The sequence below is a fragment of the Ursus arctos genome, unplaced genomic scaffold (assembly GCF_023065955.2).
Source record: "Ursus arctos isolate Adak ecotype North America unplaced genomic scaffold, UrsArc2.0 scaffold_21, whole genome shotgun sequence".
Taxonomy (NCBI): Eukaryota; Metazoa; Chordata; class Mammalia; order Carnivora; family Ursidae; genus Ursus; species Ursus arctos.
In genome coordinates, this window is record NW_026622886.1 from 24,508,754 (window position 1) to 24,531,153 (window position 22,400).

A 22,400-nucleotide genomic window follows, 5' to 3' on the forward strand; every position below is an offset into this window, starting at 1 on the left:
TGATGGTTTACTGCTAAGAAACTCTGTTCAGTGACATTTGTTAAAAATAGGGTTTCCAAATCCTAGGAGTGGGGGCTTGAGAATAAGGGTGGAGTGTGATGTTTGGAGAGGAGGTGGTGAATCAGAATTCAAACTTAATGCTTAAGCTGAACTTGAGAGCTAGGGCAAAGACAGATGTATTAGTCCACTAGAGAGAGCTAATGTAATCTACGTAGTGAACTTGTTCATCTTCTCCGTGCAGCAGTGACTCGTGAATGTTCAGGATCTCACACAGAGAAACAACACAGGGAAATAACAAAGAATGCCCCTGTCTACTAAATTGTTTTAAGACTCTCTGGAGAAATGTCCCTCAGAAATTCCTAGAAAACTGGGCTTGTATATAAATTTTTCAGTGTAAAAATACGCCAGAAAAAAATGAATAATTTAGTGATCTTAGCACTTACCAACTCTGACTAGTTAGTCTTGTTTCTCCAAACTAACTACACACCCAAATTCTTAAAACTTAATAAAGTAATAGTCACTAAAAGCATTTTACATTAATCCAATTTCTTAAGAAGTAGACTTATGTTCAAAATAACATTCTAAAACTACTTAAAAATAACATAATGAGATATATAATTATATTTGGAATGTAATTTTATACACTTTTAAACAATTTACACATTCCTTTGGGGGGAAGAGCATTTTTTCCCTGAGGAATGTTACATATTGAAAGTTTTCGCATCAATTTCCTTGATAGTTTTTTTTGGGGGGGTGCTTTAAGAAATAAGTCACCCTTTGTTCTAGAAAGTAAAGTATTAGAGTAGTGCATTTATTTTTTTCTCTTGCTTGGCATATGAATGCACAGATATGTAATTATCACCTACAGTAATTTTCAGATGAAAGCATCTCTTAAAAAACTGTAAAAATTTGTATCTTCTTCAAGTGAATGATGTCCAGCCAGTGAGGAAGCCTCACTTTAAAGGTGTGAAAAAAAGAAAATGGATTTATGATGAGCCAAAGAATTTTCCTGGCCCAGGAATGCGGAGAGGTAAAGTATCTACATATTTGATATTTCTAAATTTTAATTGGAAAATTAATTAAGAAATTAAATATAAATTACTATTTCCTACCTGAAAAACAAATTACTGTTGTGCAACATGCTATTTTAGATGTCAACCCAACTCCTATAAATTTAGTTCTTTTAGCATACATTGCCTTCCATAGTGCTATCAAGCATTTAACCTGCAGTATGTTATTTCTGGGTATGATACCAGTTTGTTTTATCCTTCACTCCCTTCCCCCTTTCCTTTACAGCAGTACAGGGCCCAAATCCCAAAAATAAAATGAGTTACCATCGCAATAATAAAAACAGAAATGCTGAGAACGCATCCTATATCCATGTTCAGAGAGATGCTATCAGGACTGTCTCACTGAGTGCACCTCCCCGCAGCAGACCCACACATGGGTCCTACAATAAAGTCGATGTTAACAAGGAACCCAAATTCAACCTCTGTCCAGGTAAAGCCCTTTCCTTATGTGATTTACTCACATCCGTGGTTTGCATCCCCATGGAATTAAGTGATGGTCCAAATAATCTTCATTGCTACCCACCCCCCTCTTCTGATTCCAGGCCATCACCACACCAGGTCGTCTTAGAAAACTGGTGAGAGGATTTCTTCCATGAGCAGGAGTGCACATGGTTTAAAGGATATGTTAGAAAATGTGTTGGGTGCAGATTACTAGACATTGAACCTCCCTAGAGTTTTGTCTCACAGCACTGCACTTTGTTCCCCCTGGATAGCTTTATGTCACTACTGAGGATTGTTTTCAAATGGTTGACATTTTCTTGTTCCACTAACTGCGTTGTTCAATCATCACTTTCAGGCTAGTGCCTTGGCTTTTCCTTAAGCCTTCATGATTACTTTCTGAAAGGGTTAGTTTGGGGGTTAACTGCAATATTTTTGACAACCTCTCATCTCTCCCACCATGCACAGATTGCTTCTAAATCATTTCATCATGTAATAGGCAAAGTCATAGTATATGTCATTAAGTACAAGGCCACCAGGGAAGGAGGGAACTACGTCTTTTCTTCTTGTCTTGGATGAATTTTGCTCTTTTGAAGTTGGGTTTCAGTTCTCTCAACTTAACATGAGGCAACTTAATTCCCTCTAATTTCATGCTTGTATTTTCCTGTGTTCACAGTCTAGTTAGTGGAGTTCTGAATGTTCTTGCTTTCTGAAACATAAGTATAAATTCAATGTCTCTCTTAGGTTCTTTCTTTTATAATTTAAATAGAAGTTAGCTTTATTTAAATTGTATTTCTTCTATTTGTTTTAGAGTAAAATGATATATGGGTTTATATATAAAAACAAGGATATTCTTGGGTGAAACAGTCTTATTTATTATTATTATTATTTTACTGGGAGTGAATGGCTGTCTGGATTTGTGTTAAGGTGGTCACAGTTATGTTCACTATTGCTTTAGCGCCATTAGTGCAAATGTTAACACAGGGAAAAAAGCAAATTCTTAGTATTATTATGAACCATGCTTTGAGAATCACAGCTGCATAGTAATACTTAAAAACACAAACACAATATTGTTAGATAATAGTTCAAATATAAAGTTGTCAGAGGAAAGTAGGTATTAAAGAACCAAGTCAGTATATCAAGGCTTTGGTTTCCTGGGACAGGGTGTTCACTATGGTAGAGTATTCCCTGCCATCTTGGGAGTCATTTCATAGAAGGTAAAAGGAATTGGCAGTGCCTTCTAGGTCTTTTCTTCTTTTTCTTTCTTCTATAAGTATTAGCAGAATTGTATGGTGTAAAGCAAAGCAATGAAATATTTTGATCACATCCAGACACGATACTCTCCCGTAGGTTAACCTCATGGGAGAGAGCCTTATTTGAAGAATTGGGCAGCCAATTAAGAGGTGCATAACCATGTCCACTGATAACATAAATGGTCTTTTTTTAAAAAAAGATTTTATTTATTTATTTGAAACACAGAGAGAGCCTGAGCCAGGGGAGGGGCAGAGGGAGAGGAAGATAAGCAGACTCCCCGCTAAGGGGAGAGCTTGACGTGGGCCCCCATCACAGGACCCTGAAATCATCACCTGAGCTCAAGGCAGATGCTTAACCGACTGAGCCACCCAGGTGCCCCATCATAGATGGTCTTAATAAACTCACTTGGGTCCCTGATGTCTTACCTTTGAAATGCTAAAATAAATTACTTAGGAATAGCTTCACTTCTGAGATATTTATAACTTTGAGACACTCATGGAATATGATTCTGAAGTTATAAAATATTTAATTCCTCTCTCTTTTTTTTCTCAGATAAATATATGTCAACATCATATAATGGTTCAGCCTGGCGAAAAAGAATTCCTTTTTCAAAAACATATTCAAAAACTGAAAAGATATATACAGGTAAATATTTACTAGTAATTTTAATGTACCATTCTAATAATAAATGACAAGGTTTTAAGTTTCAACGTCAGGAAACATATTTTAGAAAAATTTAGAGCATTCTCATGATATTTATGAACACAATTAACTTGGAATTTAGTAGATATCTTGTCTTCTAGTAATTTAATTTTACTTTGTTTTATTGTGTTTTCCTTTGCCTATTTTTATGTTATCAGAAATATTTTGATATACTTCTTAGATACAAGCTTAGCAGTTGCAGCAATTATGTGTTAAAATTCATTCTTTGTTGAACTACAAAACAAATAATAAAACCATATTTTGACACAAAATATTAAAGCCCTACTATATCCACCATGGACAAATATTGGCTGGTGCAGACTAACAGGACACCTAAGATAAAGTTTCCAGGGCAGGAGGTTCTGAGTGATTACGGTGTCCCCCTTTTTGTTCTCTGTTCTCTGGAAGAGTATGGGAATCCTGGGAACCTCCCTAGGGTAGAGGTTTGAAGCAGACCTGACCTCAGGTGGTTCTTTTGCTAAGAAGCTTAATGAGCCTATCCTGGGGCTGGCACAGTAGATTTGGAAAACCACACAGGATAAAATGGTTTCAGTTACTCCAGAAAAAGGAATCTTTCAGAAAAAGTTCTTAATAGGGAGTTCCTACTTATATCTTTACCCTAGAACTTTCAGAATCATCTGAAATCCATAAACTTTTATACAAGAGCTTTCCAGAATGAACCCAAAGACATCCGGATTAGAAACTGTCCATTTTCCCAAAAGAAAAACCAAAACAGCTGAGATCGTCAGTCGTATTTCTCAAAACTCTTGACTTTTAACTGTGAAGTCAGTTGCTTTTCTTTTTTTTCCCCATTTCTTCCCAAATCATACTATACTCTAAGAAAACTGTTGCTGTGCTATTTCATTGACTATATTTTCTCTTAGCTTTCTGTGGGTTTTCACATGTGATTGCACTTAATTTTGGGGGGAAGGAGATGAAAAGTTGGTAGAAATCCTGGATAAAACTACAAATTGTTGAGCCACATCGTTTTCTCCCGTGCTTTCCCTGTGGGTGTGATATTATTTGGAGTATTTAAGGATGCACTCCTCACCCCTGCCCGTCTCCAGGTAACTGCTCTTGTATCTCAGCAGCCTTCTCCTTTCTCATGCCGGGTAGTTAAACATGAATTACAGAAGGATTTGGGGGACGAAGGGGTCACTTCAGAGCATGAAACATGTACCATCCATGTATGGCACAGAAAGGGAATGTGACAGGTGATGTGAGCTTATAAAAGCACTTTTTTGTTCAATCTGTAGAGCAGAGAGGAGGGCATGGAGAGGCAGCAAGAGACCAGATACAGTGTGGGACTACTTACTTCATACCAGTCCCCTTCTGCTCTTCTCTTATCACCTCCAGCTATGCCAGGGCCCAGAGGTAGGAAGTCAGTGATGGCTTTCCCTTTGAAGTTTATAATACTCTGAGCATAAGGAGGATCTGCACTGCACTTCCCAGACACAGCCAGGGGAGAAAAGCTTTGGAGAGAATTTCTCAATGCCATGTCTTGGTGGGAGTGGGGGGAACAAGCCATGTCTAACATTGAGAGAGGGCTGGAGACAGCGTCTTGGAATTCCCAAGCCCCAAGTTTGCTTGGGAGGGCACTGCATACTCTCGTGAGTTTCAAGTGAGAGTGAGTTCCTGGGAGAGGGCCTGCAGGTCTACAAAAAGTCTCCTGGCTGGGGCTGAAAGCATAGCATCAGAAAGTTGGCCTTTGTGGTTGGGTCCTATTGAAGGGAGGCTCAACTAGAATCTCTAAAGCTTGCTCTGCCAGGAAGCCTCATATAACCCAATCGTCCACTTGTTACTTGTGACTTGGAGTATTATCTGAGTGCAACACCTCCTGGGAGTTTGTTAGAAATGTGGAATCTCCATAGCACACCTACTGAATTAAAATCTGCATATTAACAAGTCCCCCCAGGTGATTAAGATGCACATTAAAGTTTGAGAAACCTTAGGCTATGTTGTATGGGCCACCATTCACCAGCCTTGGACCCAGGCCTTGTGAAGACCAATGATTGTTGAGATAATACTCTCTTTCTAGCCATCACAAAGCAGCAACCGTTCTCCCCTGTTCCAACCCTAAAAATTAGGTTAAGCAGCAGGGAGGTGGGAGAGGGAGGGGAAAAAATCCCGAGAAAGAATTTCAAATCCGAATGTGGTTGCAATACAAAGGTAAAGTAATAGAAATCACTGAATTGGACTAATTTATGTGCAAAGGACTAGATAAGTTTTCTACCTCAGGCAGAATGGGGACTTAGAGTCAAGAAATTAAATAGAATTACAAAAATCATTTTCTTATTTCCCTGGGCTTTTGACTGGGAAATTTATAACCTCTAAACTCCCACCCTGGTTTCCAATTGTTGTCATCATCAGACTAGAGAAAGATTAGCTTGTGTTTCCTCCCCCTGCACTTCCTGCTAGGGCACAGAGGAGCGATTTCAGCATTTCCCAGTGGACTGACTGCTGGAGAGAGGAGGCAGAAAGCACAAGCTGCCACTATTCTATTCCGCTAAGGAATATCTCAGAGCCAAGGCCATAGACGTGTAAATGGGCAAGAGGAGCCTTTTGGGAAAATGACGTCCAATGCTATGAGGATAATGCAGCAGGAGAGGAAAATGTGTGGGAACCAACGAAAGGAGCTGAAGGAGATTAGAGAAGTCAGCCTTCCCTTGGGGCCACATGTCCTTTCTGATAAGGATATAGCTGGTGTGACTGGAGGTGCCTGTCTCTGTAGGATGGAACATTCATTCTGTTCATTCTGGGTGCACCAAGGTACAGCCTTATATGTAGTATTATTTCCATCCTTTTTCAACCCTCCATCCAAATTCAAAACACAGTTAGCTTTGGAAAGAAATGGAATTAGTTTGAATAGCATTTTGAAACTATATGAATTAAAATAATGAGCTTAGGCTTCATTTTGCCTTTAGATTTATGGTAAGTAATTAGCCAAAGAAGTGCAGAATATTGGAATCTTCAAGAATGCTGAAAAAGAAAATAATTGAAGTATTTTGTGTGTTTTATTATTAGAGCCAAGAAGAAATGGGAGCAAGTAAATCTGGAGGTTGAGAGAAGAGAAAAATGAGAAAAGAGAAAAGTGCCAGATATCATCTGATTCACAATCAAAAATGAAAATTCAAAGAATGAGATATTCAAGTACTCCATACTATATACTGGGTAGCCAAAGATGATAAAATGCAAATTCTGAAAATAAGATGCAGGAAGTACATTGTGCTCTTTCAAAACTGATAAAAATGCAAATTACAAACAGCTGCCTGTGTATTTATATAGGTCCGGAATTCATTCGATGCATTGCCACAAACATTTAATAAAATTTAAAAGTTTGACAATTAAAATCATTCTTTAATTGTAAACTAAGTTAGATTGCACAGATTAAGAAGTGAAACTGTGTCTTTGATCTCTGTTTTGCAATATTCTTTACAGGAGAAACCTCACATTTTCTTTCTTTACCTACATTTTAAGCTGGGCCCTCAGTGATAATAACAGATAAAATGTAAACAAATTCAATAAAGTCTCATGCTTGCAGTTTGGTGATGAGTATGTTAGAGGAATTCCAATAGAAATGCACTTTGATGTGTTGTAAAAAGAAAAAAAAAAGATTGGTTTATTATGCAAGGGAGTGCTGAACAATGTCTTTTAATTGGCAACTACAAAATCTATCTACTGAGATGTGTGAGATTCAAAACTGAAAAATAAACATTATCCTATGAAGAACAGAAAAATCATATGATCATATTAAAGAAAAGGATTTTTAAAAGGAAAAAAAGTGAATTAACAATGTGATGTCTCAAAAGTATTAGTGAGATTTTAAGGCTTTAAGTAAATCTAGAAGTAATAATGCTTAAAATTGAAAAAGAGACATCATTTCCATTTCTTTTGCACTTGTTTAGAATAATAAATTTGTTTTAGAATAATAAATTTTTAATTAATTTTAAAAAATTCATCTACACAGTGACTGAAACAAGGACTTAAAATTGAGAATTTATTCTTCAAACTCAAAGACTGGTATGACAGCAATATATGTGATTAACCTTTCAAATGCTGTTTTTGTAAGCTTGTAGCATTTATATTTCTGAGTTTATTAAAGCTCAGAATTTCACTAAGACTTTGGGACACCCTGTCTTTATATTTACATGCATCTTGTAGTTATTAGTAGCCTCTTGTTCAGTATTTATGGGAGTGGATGTTCATCAAAGTTTAAGTTTAGAAATATTTTATTTGAAAACATTTTATTGATGTGATTCTAGCTTGTAGAGTAGTAAGTCCTAGTTTCTAGCTTCCTCATGGTGCTGTATCTACCCACATTCAAGAACATAGGCATATAGTCATTTTGTTTTCACAAATAGAGTGGTCAGAAATGAAAACTGTGCCAGCAAAATATCTTGGTGAGATAGATTTGAGCAGGATGTAAGAAAAGAGCTGAGTGGAAAAGCTGTCTAGATGGAGGCTGATAGGAAACATCCGTAATTCCACTTAACAGATCTGTGTCCTTCCAAAAGTTCCTCTAGTGCTGAAGAAGGAATGGTTCTAAGAAGGCAATTCAAGATACCTTTCTCGATAAAGAAAGGGGGAGGTAATCAGAAGGGGGAATGAAGCATGAGAGACTACGGACTCTGAGAAACAAACTGAGGGCTTCAGAGGGGAGGGGGGTGGGGGAATGGGATAGGCTGGTGATGGGTAGTAAGGACGGCACGTACTGCAGGGTGCACCGGGTGTTATACACAAGTAATGAATCATCGAACTTTGCATCAGAAACCAGGGATGTACTGTATGGTGACTAACAATATAACAAAAAAACATTAAAAAAAAAGATACCTTTCTTGAAGTACAGATTCTCAGTGTGTATCTTTATTATATGTAAACTGCTGAAGGCTCAATGAGGAATGAGGAAAATCTGAAAAAAGATTTGAGTTTCATTCTGCTGAATGTGTACATGTATTATTCCTGAAAAAATGGACATTTTTATTATGATAAACTTCGTCTAAGAGGCCCAAGTGGATGGTAGCATTAACCAACTCTGTTTTTATATTTGTGAGGTAGGGAAAAGGCATGGCTTAAATGCAGTAAACTAGGAATCCAGAAAGAAGAAGATAACAAGCCCTCAAACAAGAAAGGATGGAAGATGACAAAGATAAGTGGGCAACCAAAAATGTAGTAAGCCAGCAAGAAGTTATGCCTGCTGACTCCTGAACATAAAGTAAGGCATGTAAGCCCAAGTTTATGACACCAGCAGGACGTAGTTGCTTTTCTGCCACTTCCAAAAGCTTTCAATGAATTTGATGGGTGTACTATGATTCTGCTCTTTTCAAAATTCAGTAGTAATGAAAATGTTGGCAAAAATAGCATGTATTCAATGCTTAGTATATTAGTTTGCCAGGGCTGTCATAACAAAACACCATAAACTGGGTGGCTCAAACATCAGAAATTTATTGTCTCATAGTTCTGGGCATTATAAGTCTGAAATCAAGGTGTGGCAGCATTGGTCCTTCTGAGGACTGTGAGGGAGAATCTCTTTGGCTTAGTAGATTTGACTTCTCATGTCTCTCCACATCATCTTCCCTCTGTGTATGTGTGTGTGTGCAAAGAAGTGCAGAACAAAGACATGAGTCAGATTAGGAACTACCCTAATGACCTCATGCTAACTTGATTACCTCTGTAAGGATCCAATTTCCATACAAGGTCAACTTCTGAGGTACCGGGGGTAAGGAGTTCATATATGAATTGGCGGGGGTGGGGGGAGGCTGTAAAGATGTCTCCTGGACCTTCCCGGGGTGGGGATGTAGGTCTTAAATAACAAATCCACACTAACATTTCCATCTCCCTAAGCCTTTGAATTACTTCCTTTACAGAAAACCAAGGCAGATTTGGTATTTCTAGCTCACTCACTCTGGCCACCTTTTAGTCCATATTTAAGCCACCCACCCACCCACCCAACCAACCAACCAAACTGTTGGAGCCCTTTTTAATTCCCTGAGCTGTGACATTAAAAGTAGAAACTCTGCTTAGTGGGCCCATATCAAGAAATTCATTGTGATCTAACTTTATGCTTCTTCCACTATTATTCCACATCTTTAATATCTATTCCACACATAGTCCCATGGTTTTTGTTTGTATAAATTAGCAAACTCAAGTAGTTCTTTTGGAGAGCAGTATAGTTCCTCATGGGTCATATTTCACACCTTGCCTTTAGTAGCCTGCTGGGACTTGAGTCTAGTTATAGGTCTAGAGTAGTGGTGGAGGTCAGTCCTGAGGGAAATCAGCATTGCCTTGCATGACAACTGCCTCAGTTAATCTCAGATGGGAGTAGTGCAGCTGTTTGTATTGGGGGTGGAGAGGCTAATTCTACTGGCAAAGACTCACCAGAATGTAGGGGCTCAAATGTCCCTGGCTTCATGAGGGTCTTCCCCACATCTCTCCATTCCAACTTTCAGGATGATGCTCCTTTCCAATCAATGCCCTCACTTTACCAGTAAATCACTTGTGAGCCTGGGATTTCCATTTGTGTTGCAATTCAGTGGCTCACAGAATGAGATTATAAGTTTGTTTTTCAGAAATCTCACTCCTGTGCCTATGAGGGATAAGGATCTTTTTTCAGGGCAGCTTTCAAATCATTTATGTGATGTGTGAGCTAGGAATTCAAGATCCTTGCCTCTCATAAGTGTTTGTGAGTCTACGATGGTGATATTTGTGTATTTCTTGTGCCCTTTCACACCATGAATGATCAGTGCTTTCTTTACTACTAAAAATAGAGTCATTAGAGTCTTTAAACCTAATCAGATTAGAGAGCAAATTCCAGAAATCCCAGAACCAATTCGAAAACTTATCTTCAGATTCTGTTCCTATACAGCCACTCTTAGTACCAAAATCTATATTAGAATTCTCCAAAGAAACAGAATCAATAGAGGATATATATATGTAAATGTAATTTTTAATATATTTGTATTTTGTACAAATACATATATTTATATATTTTATATATAGATTTATTTTAAAGATTTGACCTTTGCAATTGTTGAGGTTTTGCAAGTCTCAAATCTGATGGAGGAGGCCAGCAAGCTGGAGACTCAGAGGAGACTGAAGGCAATCTGATGGAGAATTCTTTTTCACTTGCGAAGTTCAGCCTTTTATGCTATTTAGGATGAGGGCCATCTATATTATGGAGAGCAACATGCTTTACTTAAAGTCCTCCAGATTTTGGGCTCCATCTCCTCAACTCAGAGCACTGGGCATTATATGCAACTGATAAATTGTTGAACACTACATCAAAAACTGGTGATGTACTGCATGTTGGCTAATTGAACATAATAATATAAAAAAAGGGTGCTTGGGTGGCTCACTTGGTTAAGCATCTGCCTTCGGCTCAGGTCATGATCCCAGAGACCTGGGATTAAGTTCCGCATTGAGGTCCCTGCTCTGCAGGGAGCCTGCTTCTCCCCCTGCCTCTGCCTCTGCCTCTGCCTCTCTCTCTCTCTCTCTCAGTCTCTCATGAATAAATAAATAAAATCTTAAAAAAAAAAGTCCACCTATTTAAATGTAAATCCCAACTAAAAATATCCTTACAGAAACATCTAGAATAATGCATGACTAAATATCGGGTCAATGTGGCCTAGCCAAAGTGACAAATTAATTAATCTTCTTGGATAACCCCAGATAGTCTATAGTCAGGTGAGCAGGAACCTTAATTTCCCTTTGCCATATACTCTAACGTATTCACAGATTCCAGGGATCAGGGTGTGGGCTTCTGGGGAACCACTTTTCTGCCTATCACAACTACATTTCTTACACACAGTAAAACTAACAGTTGTTACTACATAGCAGGCACTATACTACATGAAACAATTCATTGAAACATTAGTACCCCAACCTACAAAAAATTAACAAACTGAGTTTGGAGTTATTATTGCCCCCATTAATGAGAAACTGAGGCACTGAGTAGTCATAATTTGTAAGTGACAAAGGCAGGATGGTACCATCTGTGCTTGTGACTCTAGCCTATTCTCTTCACTCCACTAGACTGGTTAAATATCTGATTATACTTCTTTTCCTCAAGGTCCAACTTACTCTAAAGCCACACTGGACCACTCTGGGCCAGTGATAACAACTTCAGAGTCATGACAGTAAAACTCATAGGCAAGCTTTCTTCCCTATTACTGCCTTTTTGCCCTCCCTTAAGAGTGGTTAGCTATGTTCTTCATATCCATGACTTTTCCTCATAAAATAAGGAAAAAGCAAATATCAAAATATGCATATTGTATTACATTTGAGTTTTCTGATAACCAAGGCAAGAAAGAAAACACAATTACATCAGAAAATAATACTAGTGCCCCCAGGACAATATTTTTTTTATAGTACTACATTCTAAATGCTATTTATTTTGTGTAAATATAACTATAATTGTGTTAGTCCATTTGGGCTGCTACAAATTGTCCCAAAATTCTAAACATAAAGCTGGACTTCCAGTCATTACATGGGGTTATTTGTTAGCTTACTTTATAACTTTCAAATACTTAAATAATGATATGTGGATCTTCATATCTACTCTTACTCTAGACTCTGCAAATATTAGGGATAGTCTTAGCCCACTTAGCATACACACACCAAAAAGCAACAGTAGCAGGTGGTATCTTAACACTAATTGTTTCATTTTTTTTATGCAAACACTGGACAGAACAAGAAAGTCTGTACTAGCAGTATCAGGAATCTGACCTTTTGCCAGAAACTTGTCAGTACAGTGAAGAAACAGAGTTGAGCAGAAGGATCAGTGTTAATTACATTTTCAAATATATTTCAGATGGAGAATGTATTGGACAAATATGTGATCCCTAAATAATTTCTAATTCCTTGATTCTATACTGCCTAGGTAATTCAGAGGCTTATTGTAGTGTAGAACTGTTGTGGGTGTTAAGGAAGCCTTGTGTAAAACCAGAAGCTCTGGGCCCTATTCTGTGAACAGTAATGCATACCATTGTTCTTTGCTAGTAGCCAAAGAACGACTTGGGAAAGTTATTCAATCTTGTTTAGTCTGCCCTCTAATCTTTAATATTAAGAATCCGAAGCAAAGTAGTCTAAGATCTAGAATAGCTTCATAGATAAAGGCAGCACTAGCATCTCTCAACTGGTCATATTTTCTCAAGTATCTTCATGCAACTTTGTTCCAGTATTACATTATTAATCGTTGTAATAATAGGTTGATAGATAGAATTTAGTATAGTGCCTAAAAATAGTAACTACCCTGTAAATTGTAGCTTCTAGGAAAACATAATTTATTGTAAAGAATGAAAATATAAGTCTTCAGTTTCCAGCAGGATGGTAAAATATTTATTCAGAGAATAGCCCTTTCTGTAAGAACATACCTAACTATGTCACATTTAGAAACAACACAATGTAAAACAAAAACATCTCTTTCAGTGCATGTCTGAGCAGGAAGGAAAGAAAAAGATTTCCTCAGAAGCCAGAATGACAAGGGGGGATCCAGAAGAATAAGGAAGCATGAAAGCTGGTGTCTGCCTCGGGGTATCTGCAGATTCCTGGTTCCATGGAGTCTGGGCTTCAGTGGTCCACAAACTGGACCATAAGAAACAACATCTAAGGCATGAACAGAGCTGGGGACGGGATGAAAAACTACACAAAAAGCCAGGACAAATTAAAGATGATATGCTCAGAGAGGAAACTAGAAAAAGAACCCTTAGCTTGTAGACAGAGACACTGTGACTATGTAACCTCTTCTCTTAAAACTTTAAAGACCTAACTTTTTTTTCAGGTGAAATTGGGGTTTATGTGCCAACAAACTTCAAGTGAAAAATGTAGTATAAAGTGTCCTCAAATTGGTAGTGCCCAGGCACTTGGATGAAGTAAAGCTATATCATTTCTGGTTTCTGGTCTCTAAATTCAGATATTAAGGAATTGCTAAAGATAAAATTCCAAGTGATGCAAATTTGTAATTAAAAAAATTAAATAGGGGTGCCTGGGTGGCTCAGTCGTTAAGCATCTGCCTTCAGCTCAGGGCATGATCCCAGCGTTCTGGGATCGAGCCCCACATTGGGCTCCTCCGCTGGGAGCCTGCTTCTTCCTCTCCCACTCCCCGTGCTTGTGTTCCCTCTCTCACTGGCTGTCTCTTTCTCTGTCAAATAAATAATATCTTAAAAAAAATTAAATAGATGCAAACAACCATTAGTCAACAGTAGCAATGATATATGAAATAAGACTTGCAAAAAATATTGAAAGTGTTTTTAATAATTAAAAAAATAAAATAATGCATTGAAAATATGAAGAACTGGCAAAAATCTGTCAGTATTGGCCAAAAATATTTGAAAAGGAATCATATAGAACATAACATAAAATAGTTAAAAGTGGAAAAATAAAGGATAGAGTAAACAACGATAAGAAATTGCTGAAGAAAGTATAAACTGAAGAATATATTTGAATAAGTTATTAATAATATATCACAGAGAGACTAAAAAATGAAAAATGTAAGAGAAAGGTAAAGAGAGAATTGGAATTCCAGAGGCAACAAAAGAGAAAATGAGAGAAAGACAAAGGAATGGTTGGAAATGTTTCAGAATTGTTGAAAAACACCACCCTCAGCTTCAGGAAGCCCACTGGGTCAAAAAAGAATGAACAAAAAGAAACTCATATCTGTACCCTCTACTTTGGACTGCTGTATGTCAAAAATAACATCTTAAAGAAAATAGAAAGAAAAGACAATTTATGAACAAAAGAAGAAACAGACTCTCCACTGCTAAATGTAGAGAAGAGGCCACATTGCAAGAGGGTAGGAAGGGTGAAAATGCGGTCTGGAGCTAAATGGACCTGTCGTACTATCAATGGGAAGGAGGGAGGCCACAGGCATGAAGTAGGGAAAGAAACCGACGCCACACCAGGACCCCAGGCATGGGGGAACCCACAGGGGAAAGACAAATCCCCGTAACATTTGGTGTTGAAAACCAAGCGGCATAATTTTGTGAGTTCTTATAATCAGCGGGGATTAACACCTGGAACTTTAAAAAGCAGCAGACTCAACTCTGGGAGAGCCAGGAGGATGACAGGAAACTGAGTCCCCACCATGAGAGAGATAGCACAACAAACAGCCCAATGGAGATACAGCATAGAGGCAGCAGTTTGAAAAATACCTGGGGTATATGGGAAGCTATAGTAAACAAAACAGTATGGTACTGGCACAAAAATAGACACATAGATCAACAGAACAGAATAGAGACCCTAGAAAAAACCCACACATATATAGTCAATTAATCTTTGACAAAGGAGGCAAGAATATGACAAAAATCTCCCACAAATGGTGTTGGGAAAACTGGACATCTCCATGCAAAAGAATGAAACTGGACCACTTTCTTATATCATACAAAAAAATAAACTCAAAATGGACTAAGGATCTGAATGTGAGACCTGAAACCATAAAAATCCTAGAAAAGAACACAGTTAGTAATTTCTTTGACAGCAGCTGTAGCAACATTTTTCTAGATATGTCTCCTGAGGCAATTGGAAAGAAAAGCAAAAATAAACTATTGGGACCTCTTCAAAATAAAAAACTTTTGCACAGCAAAGGAAACCACCAGCAAAACAAAAAGACAACCTACTGAATGGGGAAGATATTTGCAAATGGCATATTCATTTAAGGGTTAGTATCCAAATACATAAAGAACTTACACTACTCAGCACAGAAAAACAATCTGATTGAAAATGGCAGAACACATGAACAAACATTTATCCAAAGAAGACATCCAGATGGCCAACAGACACATGAAAAGATGCTCAGTATCACTCATTATCTGGCAAATGCAAATCAAAACCACAATGAGGTATCACCTCACACCTGTCAGAATGGCTAAAATCAAAAACATAAGAAACCAGTGTTGGCAAGGGTGTGGAGGGAAATACCTCTTGTGCACTGTTTGGTGGGAATGCAAACCGGTGTAGACATTGTGGAGAACAGTATGGAGGTTCCTCTAAAAATTAAAAATAGAATTACCATATGATTCAGTTATTACATTACTGGGTATTTACCCAAAGAATACAAAAACACTAATTTGAAAAGATATATGCACTTGCTCCCATTTATTGCAGTATTATTTACAATAGCCAAATTATGGAAGCTACCCAAGTGTCCATCAATATGTGAATGGATAAAGAAGATGTGGTACATCTGTAATGGAATATTAACTCAGCCATTGAAAAAGAATAAAATCTTGCCATTTGCAACAACATGGATGGATCTAGAGAGTATAACGCTAAGTGAAATGAGTTAGTCAAAGAAAGACAAATACCATATCATTTCACTCATATGTGGAATTTAAGAAACAAAACAAAACAAAAAGACAAACCAAAAGCTGACTCTTAACTATAGAGAACAAACTGATGGTTACTATATGGGAGGTGGGTGGGGAGATAGGTGAAATAGGTAAAGGGGATTAAGAGTATACTTATCATAATTAGCACTGAGTAAGGTATAGAATTGTTGAATCACTAATTTGTACACCTGAAACTAACATACATTAAAAAAAGAAAAAGAAACAAAACTTCAGAACACAGAAAGTTTGAAAGCAAAATGAGAGAAAAAGACACACTAGTGAATACTAATAAAATAAAGTTAATATTGCTGTATTACTATCATATGAAAGACCATTAACACAGAAAAAATTACTAAAGATAAAGTCACTACATATGAATAAAAGTTTTTGTTTATCAAGAATACATAAAAATATACATAAAGAAAAAATTGACAGTACTACAAATAGAAACGGATAAGACCATCAACATAGGAGTATTTGCTCAGTGATTAAGTTTAAAAAACAAATATATTAAAAATTTCAACCAAACGATTATTAGTATGCTTGACCTAATAACGCATAGAGTAGTATGGTAGGCAGAATTCTAAGATGTTCTCTAAGATTCCCACCCCACCTTAGTGTACATGCCCCATGTAATTCAAGACTGTGAATATGATGGGACAACATTCCTGTGATTAGATTTTGATATATGGCATAGTTGACCTTAAGAAAGTGAAATTATCCTGGCTGGTCCTCATCTAATCAAAAAAGTCCTTAAAAGGTACTGAATTTTTTATCCTGATGAATGGAATTAGAACCATGGGAGGGAATCAGTGCATAGGAGATTCTTTGTTGCTCGCTTTGAATATGGAGGAGGCTGCATGACAAGGTTTGTGGGTGGTATCTAGTTGCTGAGAGTGGTCCCCAGCTTTGTTGACAGCCAGCAAAAAGATGGAGAACTCAGTCCTACAAATGCAAGGACTGGATTCGGCTAACATCCTGAATAAGCTTGGAAGTAGAGTCTTCCCTAGAGCTTCCAAAAGGAAAACAGTCCTTCCATCTAAGACTCTGATCAGAGAACCAAGCCATACAGTGAACTTCTGACCAAAGCTAGAATTATGAGCTAAAATATGAGTTTTGTTTTAAGTGGCTAATTTATGGTAACTTGTTATAGAGCAATAGAAAACTGTACAACCACTATACTCAACAACTAAAGATTTCACATTTTTTTCAAACACACATTGGTAATTTATGAAAAATGATGACAGATTTGGTCATAAAGCAATTTGTAACAAATTTCAAAGAATGTGTTATGTGTATAGCGTGCTGTCTGATAATACAATTTGGTTAGAATCAACAAAAAAATGAGTAAAGATACCTATGTATGTGGAAATTAAAACATTTGTCAATAACTCATGAATTAAAGAAAGAAACATAATTAAAATACACTCAGTAATGAATGATAAAAGTTCTATGTATCACAGTTTGTGGAATGCAGCTAACTCTTAGCAAGCAAGGAATTGGAGGAATCTCTTTAAACTGGTTATCCATAAAATCTTACAATGAACATATTCACTTGTGAATGCTAAATAATTTCCTTTAAATTGAAGATCAAAACAAGTTGCCTACTATCACTGCCTTATCAATTTCCTAAAGGTCTTAGTAGGCATAGTAAGATAAGAAAAAAGTAATAACCCCTATAATAATTGGAGTTAAGAAAATAAATAAGTCATTGTTCCTAGGTGTTGACTGTCTATATAGAAATCTCCAAATATTTACAAATTGTTAGAATTATCAAGAGAGATTATCTAGTTTGGGATATAAAATTGATATACAAAAGTAAATTGTATTTTTATGTACTAACACACATACATAGAAAGAGCAAATAGGTGAGAAAGGATATATTTATAAAAACAAGAAAAATATGTCTAGGAATAAAATAACAAATGGGTAAGACTTTGGTGCAGAAATCCATAAAACTGTAATGAAAGTTTTTAACAACACATAAATAAACAAATAAATAAATAACAAATAAAATGCTATACCATGCTCATGGATAGACACAATATATTAAAAATGTCAATTGTTAGCAAGTTGGCCTATTCAATATCATGTCAACCAAAATCCTAATAGGTTCTTTTCATGAAACTTGACAAGCCTATTTTAAAATTAATATGAAATTTCAAAGCCTCAAGAACAGTCAAGCCACTACTAATAGAGAAAAGTAAAATGAGGGGAGTTGCCCTGACAGAAATTAAAATTTATTATTATAAAGTTTTCTAATATTATAAAGCTATATTTTAAATTTGTTACAGCATAGTATGGATATTTGAGGAAAAAATGGAAAAGAAGAGAAAACCAATCTATATGTCTATATAAATCAGATATATAGCAGAAGCGGTATTTCAGATCAATGGAGAAAAAGGCTCTTAGATAAATGTATCAGGAAATTGAGTATCCATATAAGAAAAAACACAATGGACCCTTAATATAATGCAAAAAATAAATTTCAGATAAATCAAACACTTAAATGTCACAGGCAAAACTTTAAAATTTACAGAAACTGTATGTTGAATGCATACATGATTCATAGCACATTAAGAAATGTACCACTGATTGAAAAGTTTGATATGCTTCAACTAACTGCTATGCTTGTCAATATTTGGGTAAATAAAGGAAGGCAGAAAGAGAGACTGGCAAGCATGTTTCACTTCTTAAGTCACATAGAACCCCCTAAATATATGCTGTAAATAAATAAGGGCACATTTATAAGAAATTAGTCCCCAGTCCTCTGACATTTTTTGATGTAGTTTTGAATGTAGGTGAGGTCCGGATCTGACGGCCAAGAAAGAATTCTTGAGGTGTCTTTGGTGCACAAAGGTGATTTTTTTGAAGCACGGGGACAGGACCCATGGGCAGAAAGAGGGGCTGCACCAGGGTTGTGCGGGGTGACTGATTATATACTTGGAAGTCAGGGGTAAGGAAAAAGGGAGGTTTTCGAAAGAACTTTCAAATGCTAAAGTGAACCAAGGAGATACTGGAGGCTTTGCCATTGTCAAGGTTGTTTTTCCCTCCAGTAAAGCATTAACATTAAGACAGTTGGGAGTTTCCTTCTGGAAGTTAGGTTATTGATAAGAATGCTTTTTTCTTGTACATCACTAAGACATTTGTAAACTGAGGGAGGCTCCTGTCTTGCTGGACTGTGATCTCTATTAGTTAACCATTTGTTTTTCTCTTCCCTTAGTTTTAGGGTAGGCAGGAGTGCCTGAGGAATGTCACACATATCCCACCTTGGGGGGTTAGTTTCCGGTGTCAGCTTGTGCTTTGCCCTCAGCTTGCCTTTTGCTCCCTCATCATTTATGACTTACAGGTTCATAATCTCTCTCTTTTTATTTAATTCGTTATTCCTGGATTGTACATACTTCTTTTCTCACAGTACAACTACTTCTACCTACACTCTTTTTTCTTAGGTTACTTGAGGGACTCAAATAACTTGTTTCAACTCAAATCTTATGATACGTGCATGCTATCTTTAAGGAAAGTTTACTGTAGAAAGTCTTTCCTTTGAAAATGATTTTTGGCTTCTTTAATAGAAGCGGCCATTTGACCTGGAAATGGAAGTTCTAGCTAGATAGTTTCTTTTTACTTACAACTATTTTGTCACAAATTGAAGCATAAACTGCTTGGCAGGGGGGGAAAAAAGGCCAGAACTTCTACTTTGCTCCTGGCAAAAACTCAAAAGGACAATTTGTACCATTTGTAAGCTAATCAAAACAGATCATCCACACTGAAGCTGGGAGAACTTTTGGTTCCAATTCAATCTGCTTTGAGTTGGTTTTGGATGGTGGTGTTTATGGAGATAATTGCCCCCATTGCCAAATTGATGTTTATGTTCTTCCCCCCAGGAAAAAGACTGCCAAAGAACAAATTAAGGGTGACTAGCAGGAACAGTAGGTAATTACCAATAAGTTCAATAAAGTCACATGAGCTTTGGAGCCAGAAGGGCCTTTTTTTTAGGCTCTTGGGTTTATCAGTTGCTAGTTGTTTGGCCTAGGCAGAAATACTTAGTCTCTGAGCACAAATTTCCTCATTTGTAATATTAGGGTTTCCTGACAGGGCTGTTAGGGCATTAGAGATAGTATATGAAGTGCCAAGAACTGTTTCTGGGATAGGGGTGGTTTTCCATAAATGATAAGCATTTATTACTATTGAACTAAATATAATAAAATCTGGATGTTTCAGCTGGGGCATAGGCTAGAAATACAGTTTGAAGTTGTTTGGAGAATAGATTGATAATTCTGACTCATTTATTCCTCTTCTATGAGATCTCTGGGTGACTAAGGATGCACAAGTGTGTCCTTCCTTAAATTTTTAATTCAGAAACAAATCTATATCCAATATTTAATAGAAATATATATTTAAAACATAATAAAATAAATTTTATACATTATACCACCAAAATTTAAAAAATAAATCTCATGTTGTAGCAGCATTTAAAGTGCTTTTTCAGGGGCGCCTGGGTGGCACAGCGGTTAGGCGTCTGCCTTCGGCTCAGGGCGTGATCCCGGCATTATGGGATCGAGCCCCACATCAGGCTCTTCCACTATGAGCCTGCTTCTTCCTCTCCCACTCCCCCTGCTTGTGTTCCCTCTCTCACTGGCTGTCTCTATCTCTGTCGAATAAATAAATAAAATCTTTAAAAAAAAATAAAGTGCTTTTTCATTTTTATTTTTAAAATTATGATTTAATAATTTATACTCCTCAGGTATGAGGTCTCTGGGAAATTGCTAGCCCAGGGCATTGCATATTTTTCTAAATGATTTTCATGGGATTTTCCATAGGAAAATAATTTCAAATTTGCTTCCTTCGAAAATCCAGAAGCTTCTCTTTTCCCTCCAGTAGATAGAACATTATTATGTTTAAAGCATATGAAATGCTTAATATCATACTAAATAAAATCTTATTCAAAACGCAAATTGTTTATTTAAAAAGCATATTTAGTATTAAATAGAAAACATTTATTAGTTGGTTGATGTTCTGGGTTATCCATGTTCTGTTTCTTCCATGGGTCTCAATAATCAAGAGATAGTTATTTATTATTGGGAGAAAATAATTCTATTGATATAAGTATATTTTTTAAATCATCTTCAGACTAACACTGTGTTACATAATTTGTAAATTTTACTGATATATGTAAATATATCAATGTGCTATTATATTAATATATGTTAATATATTAATGTGATATACTAAGGGTTATTTATTTTCAGAAGTACATAAAATTCAGATTCCACACTTGGTCAGTCTCGATCAAGTAGTGTGCTGATAAACGTTTAACAATTGGGTCTCAGGAAAAACAGCTGCAGTTTGTAGCATTACTGATTTTTGTCATGTAAAGACTCTTCTGCCAGGCTAATTTAAAGCTACAAAAGTTAAGTCACTGAACACAGAATTAGGAAGAAATGCACATAATCTGCTCTCCTGAGCTGCAAAGAGCTCACTTCAGCATACCTCTACATATTTTCCATGTTATAAAGACATATTAGAATAATCAAATTAAATTTAATTCAGATTAATTGAATACCTATTATGAACCAGTTCCTATTCAGATATTGGGAGTATCCCTCTAACTATATATTATATATAGTATATTTACTTGTTTGTTTATTGCCAGGATTTACCTTTAAAATAAAAGCCTCATGAAGTTAAGAACTTTTTCTTTTAAGTTAATTATTGATTTCTCTGAGCCTAGAATGATGGCTGACATACAGCGGGCAATAAATAAAGATTTGTTGAATCAAATGAAGGAGACTCAATCTCTGGCTTCAATGAGCTTGCAGTCTATCAGAAAAGGAAACAAAAAAGCTATTTTAAAGAGAAAACCAAATTAGAGCATATTATAATTAATAAGCTTTAGTATTTTTCTAAATTTGAAAATTAAATCATAATAAATTCTATAATACTGTAATTATTAATTTATATCACTGGTAAAAATTATATTTTATTGAAGTGCTCTATGTTGATTGTGATTCTGCAAAATATAGCAGCAATAACACCAAGAGTAACAGTCATCTCTAGAGTGCTTTCTCCATGATAGGAAAATGCTCATTGAATTATATATATTATTGAATTTAATTCTCATAATATTCTTTCAAATATGCACTAATTTTATCTTCTAATATGTGAAAAAAAAACTTCAGTTCCAAATAGTTCAGTAAGTTGTTCAAATCAATATCCAATAAGTATCACGCTACGTTTTGAACCTAAGTCTTTCTGATTCTAGATGCTATGTTCTTAACCTCTATTCAGGTTAACACAAGTTTCCCTCTTTGTTGTTTCAAAATAATCTTGGACAGTTCATATTTTCATTTTTATGTTTTGCAATCTGCAGCTGCAAGACCAGCAATTAGGATTATTTTTAAAAATGAAAGATGCTCGACCATTGGCAAGAGGATCTCTACAAAATGTTTCAAATTGGCTGCATGATTTAACTGAGCTCATTATAAGTTGTGAACGGACAGAGTCATATATAATCCTCTTTTCTTAAGGGTCTGAAGAACCCACTGGCAAGCTGTGAATAGATATTAATGATGCAGTTCCCTTTAGATAGGTATTTTAGGGCCTTTGGTGGAAAGCA

General features: G+C 36.3%; 1 protein-coding gene across 2 annotated transcripts in view; it reads left to right on the forward strand.

Annotated features, from left to right (window-relative positions):
- CUNH12orf50 (chromosome unknown C12orf50 homolog) overlaps positions 1–6,514 on the forward strand; it is a 34,268-nt gene extending 27,754 nt beyond the window's left edge. For both annotated transcript variants that reach the window (XM_026499619.3, XM_026499620.2), the window contains 4 exons: positions 926–1,030; positions 1,297–1,500; positions 3,315–3,407; positions 6,489–6,514. In XM_026499619.3, coding sequence (XP_026355404.3) covers positions 926–1,030; positions 1,297–1,500; positions 3,315–3,407; positions 6,489–6,514 — 428 coding nt within the window. The remainder of the gene's footprint in view (positions 1–925; positions 1,031–1,296; positions 1,501–3,314; positions 3,408–6,488) is intronic.
- The last annotated feature ends 15,886 nt before the right edge of the window (positions 6,515–22,400 follow it).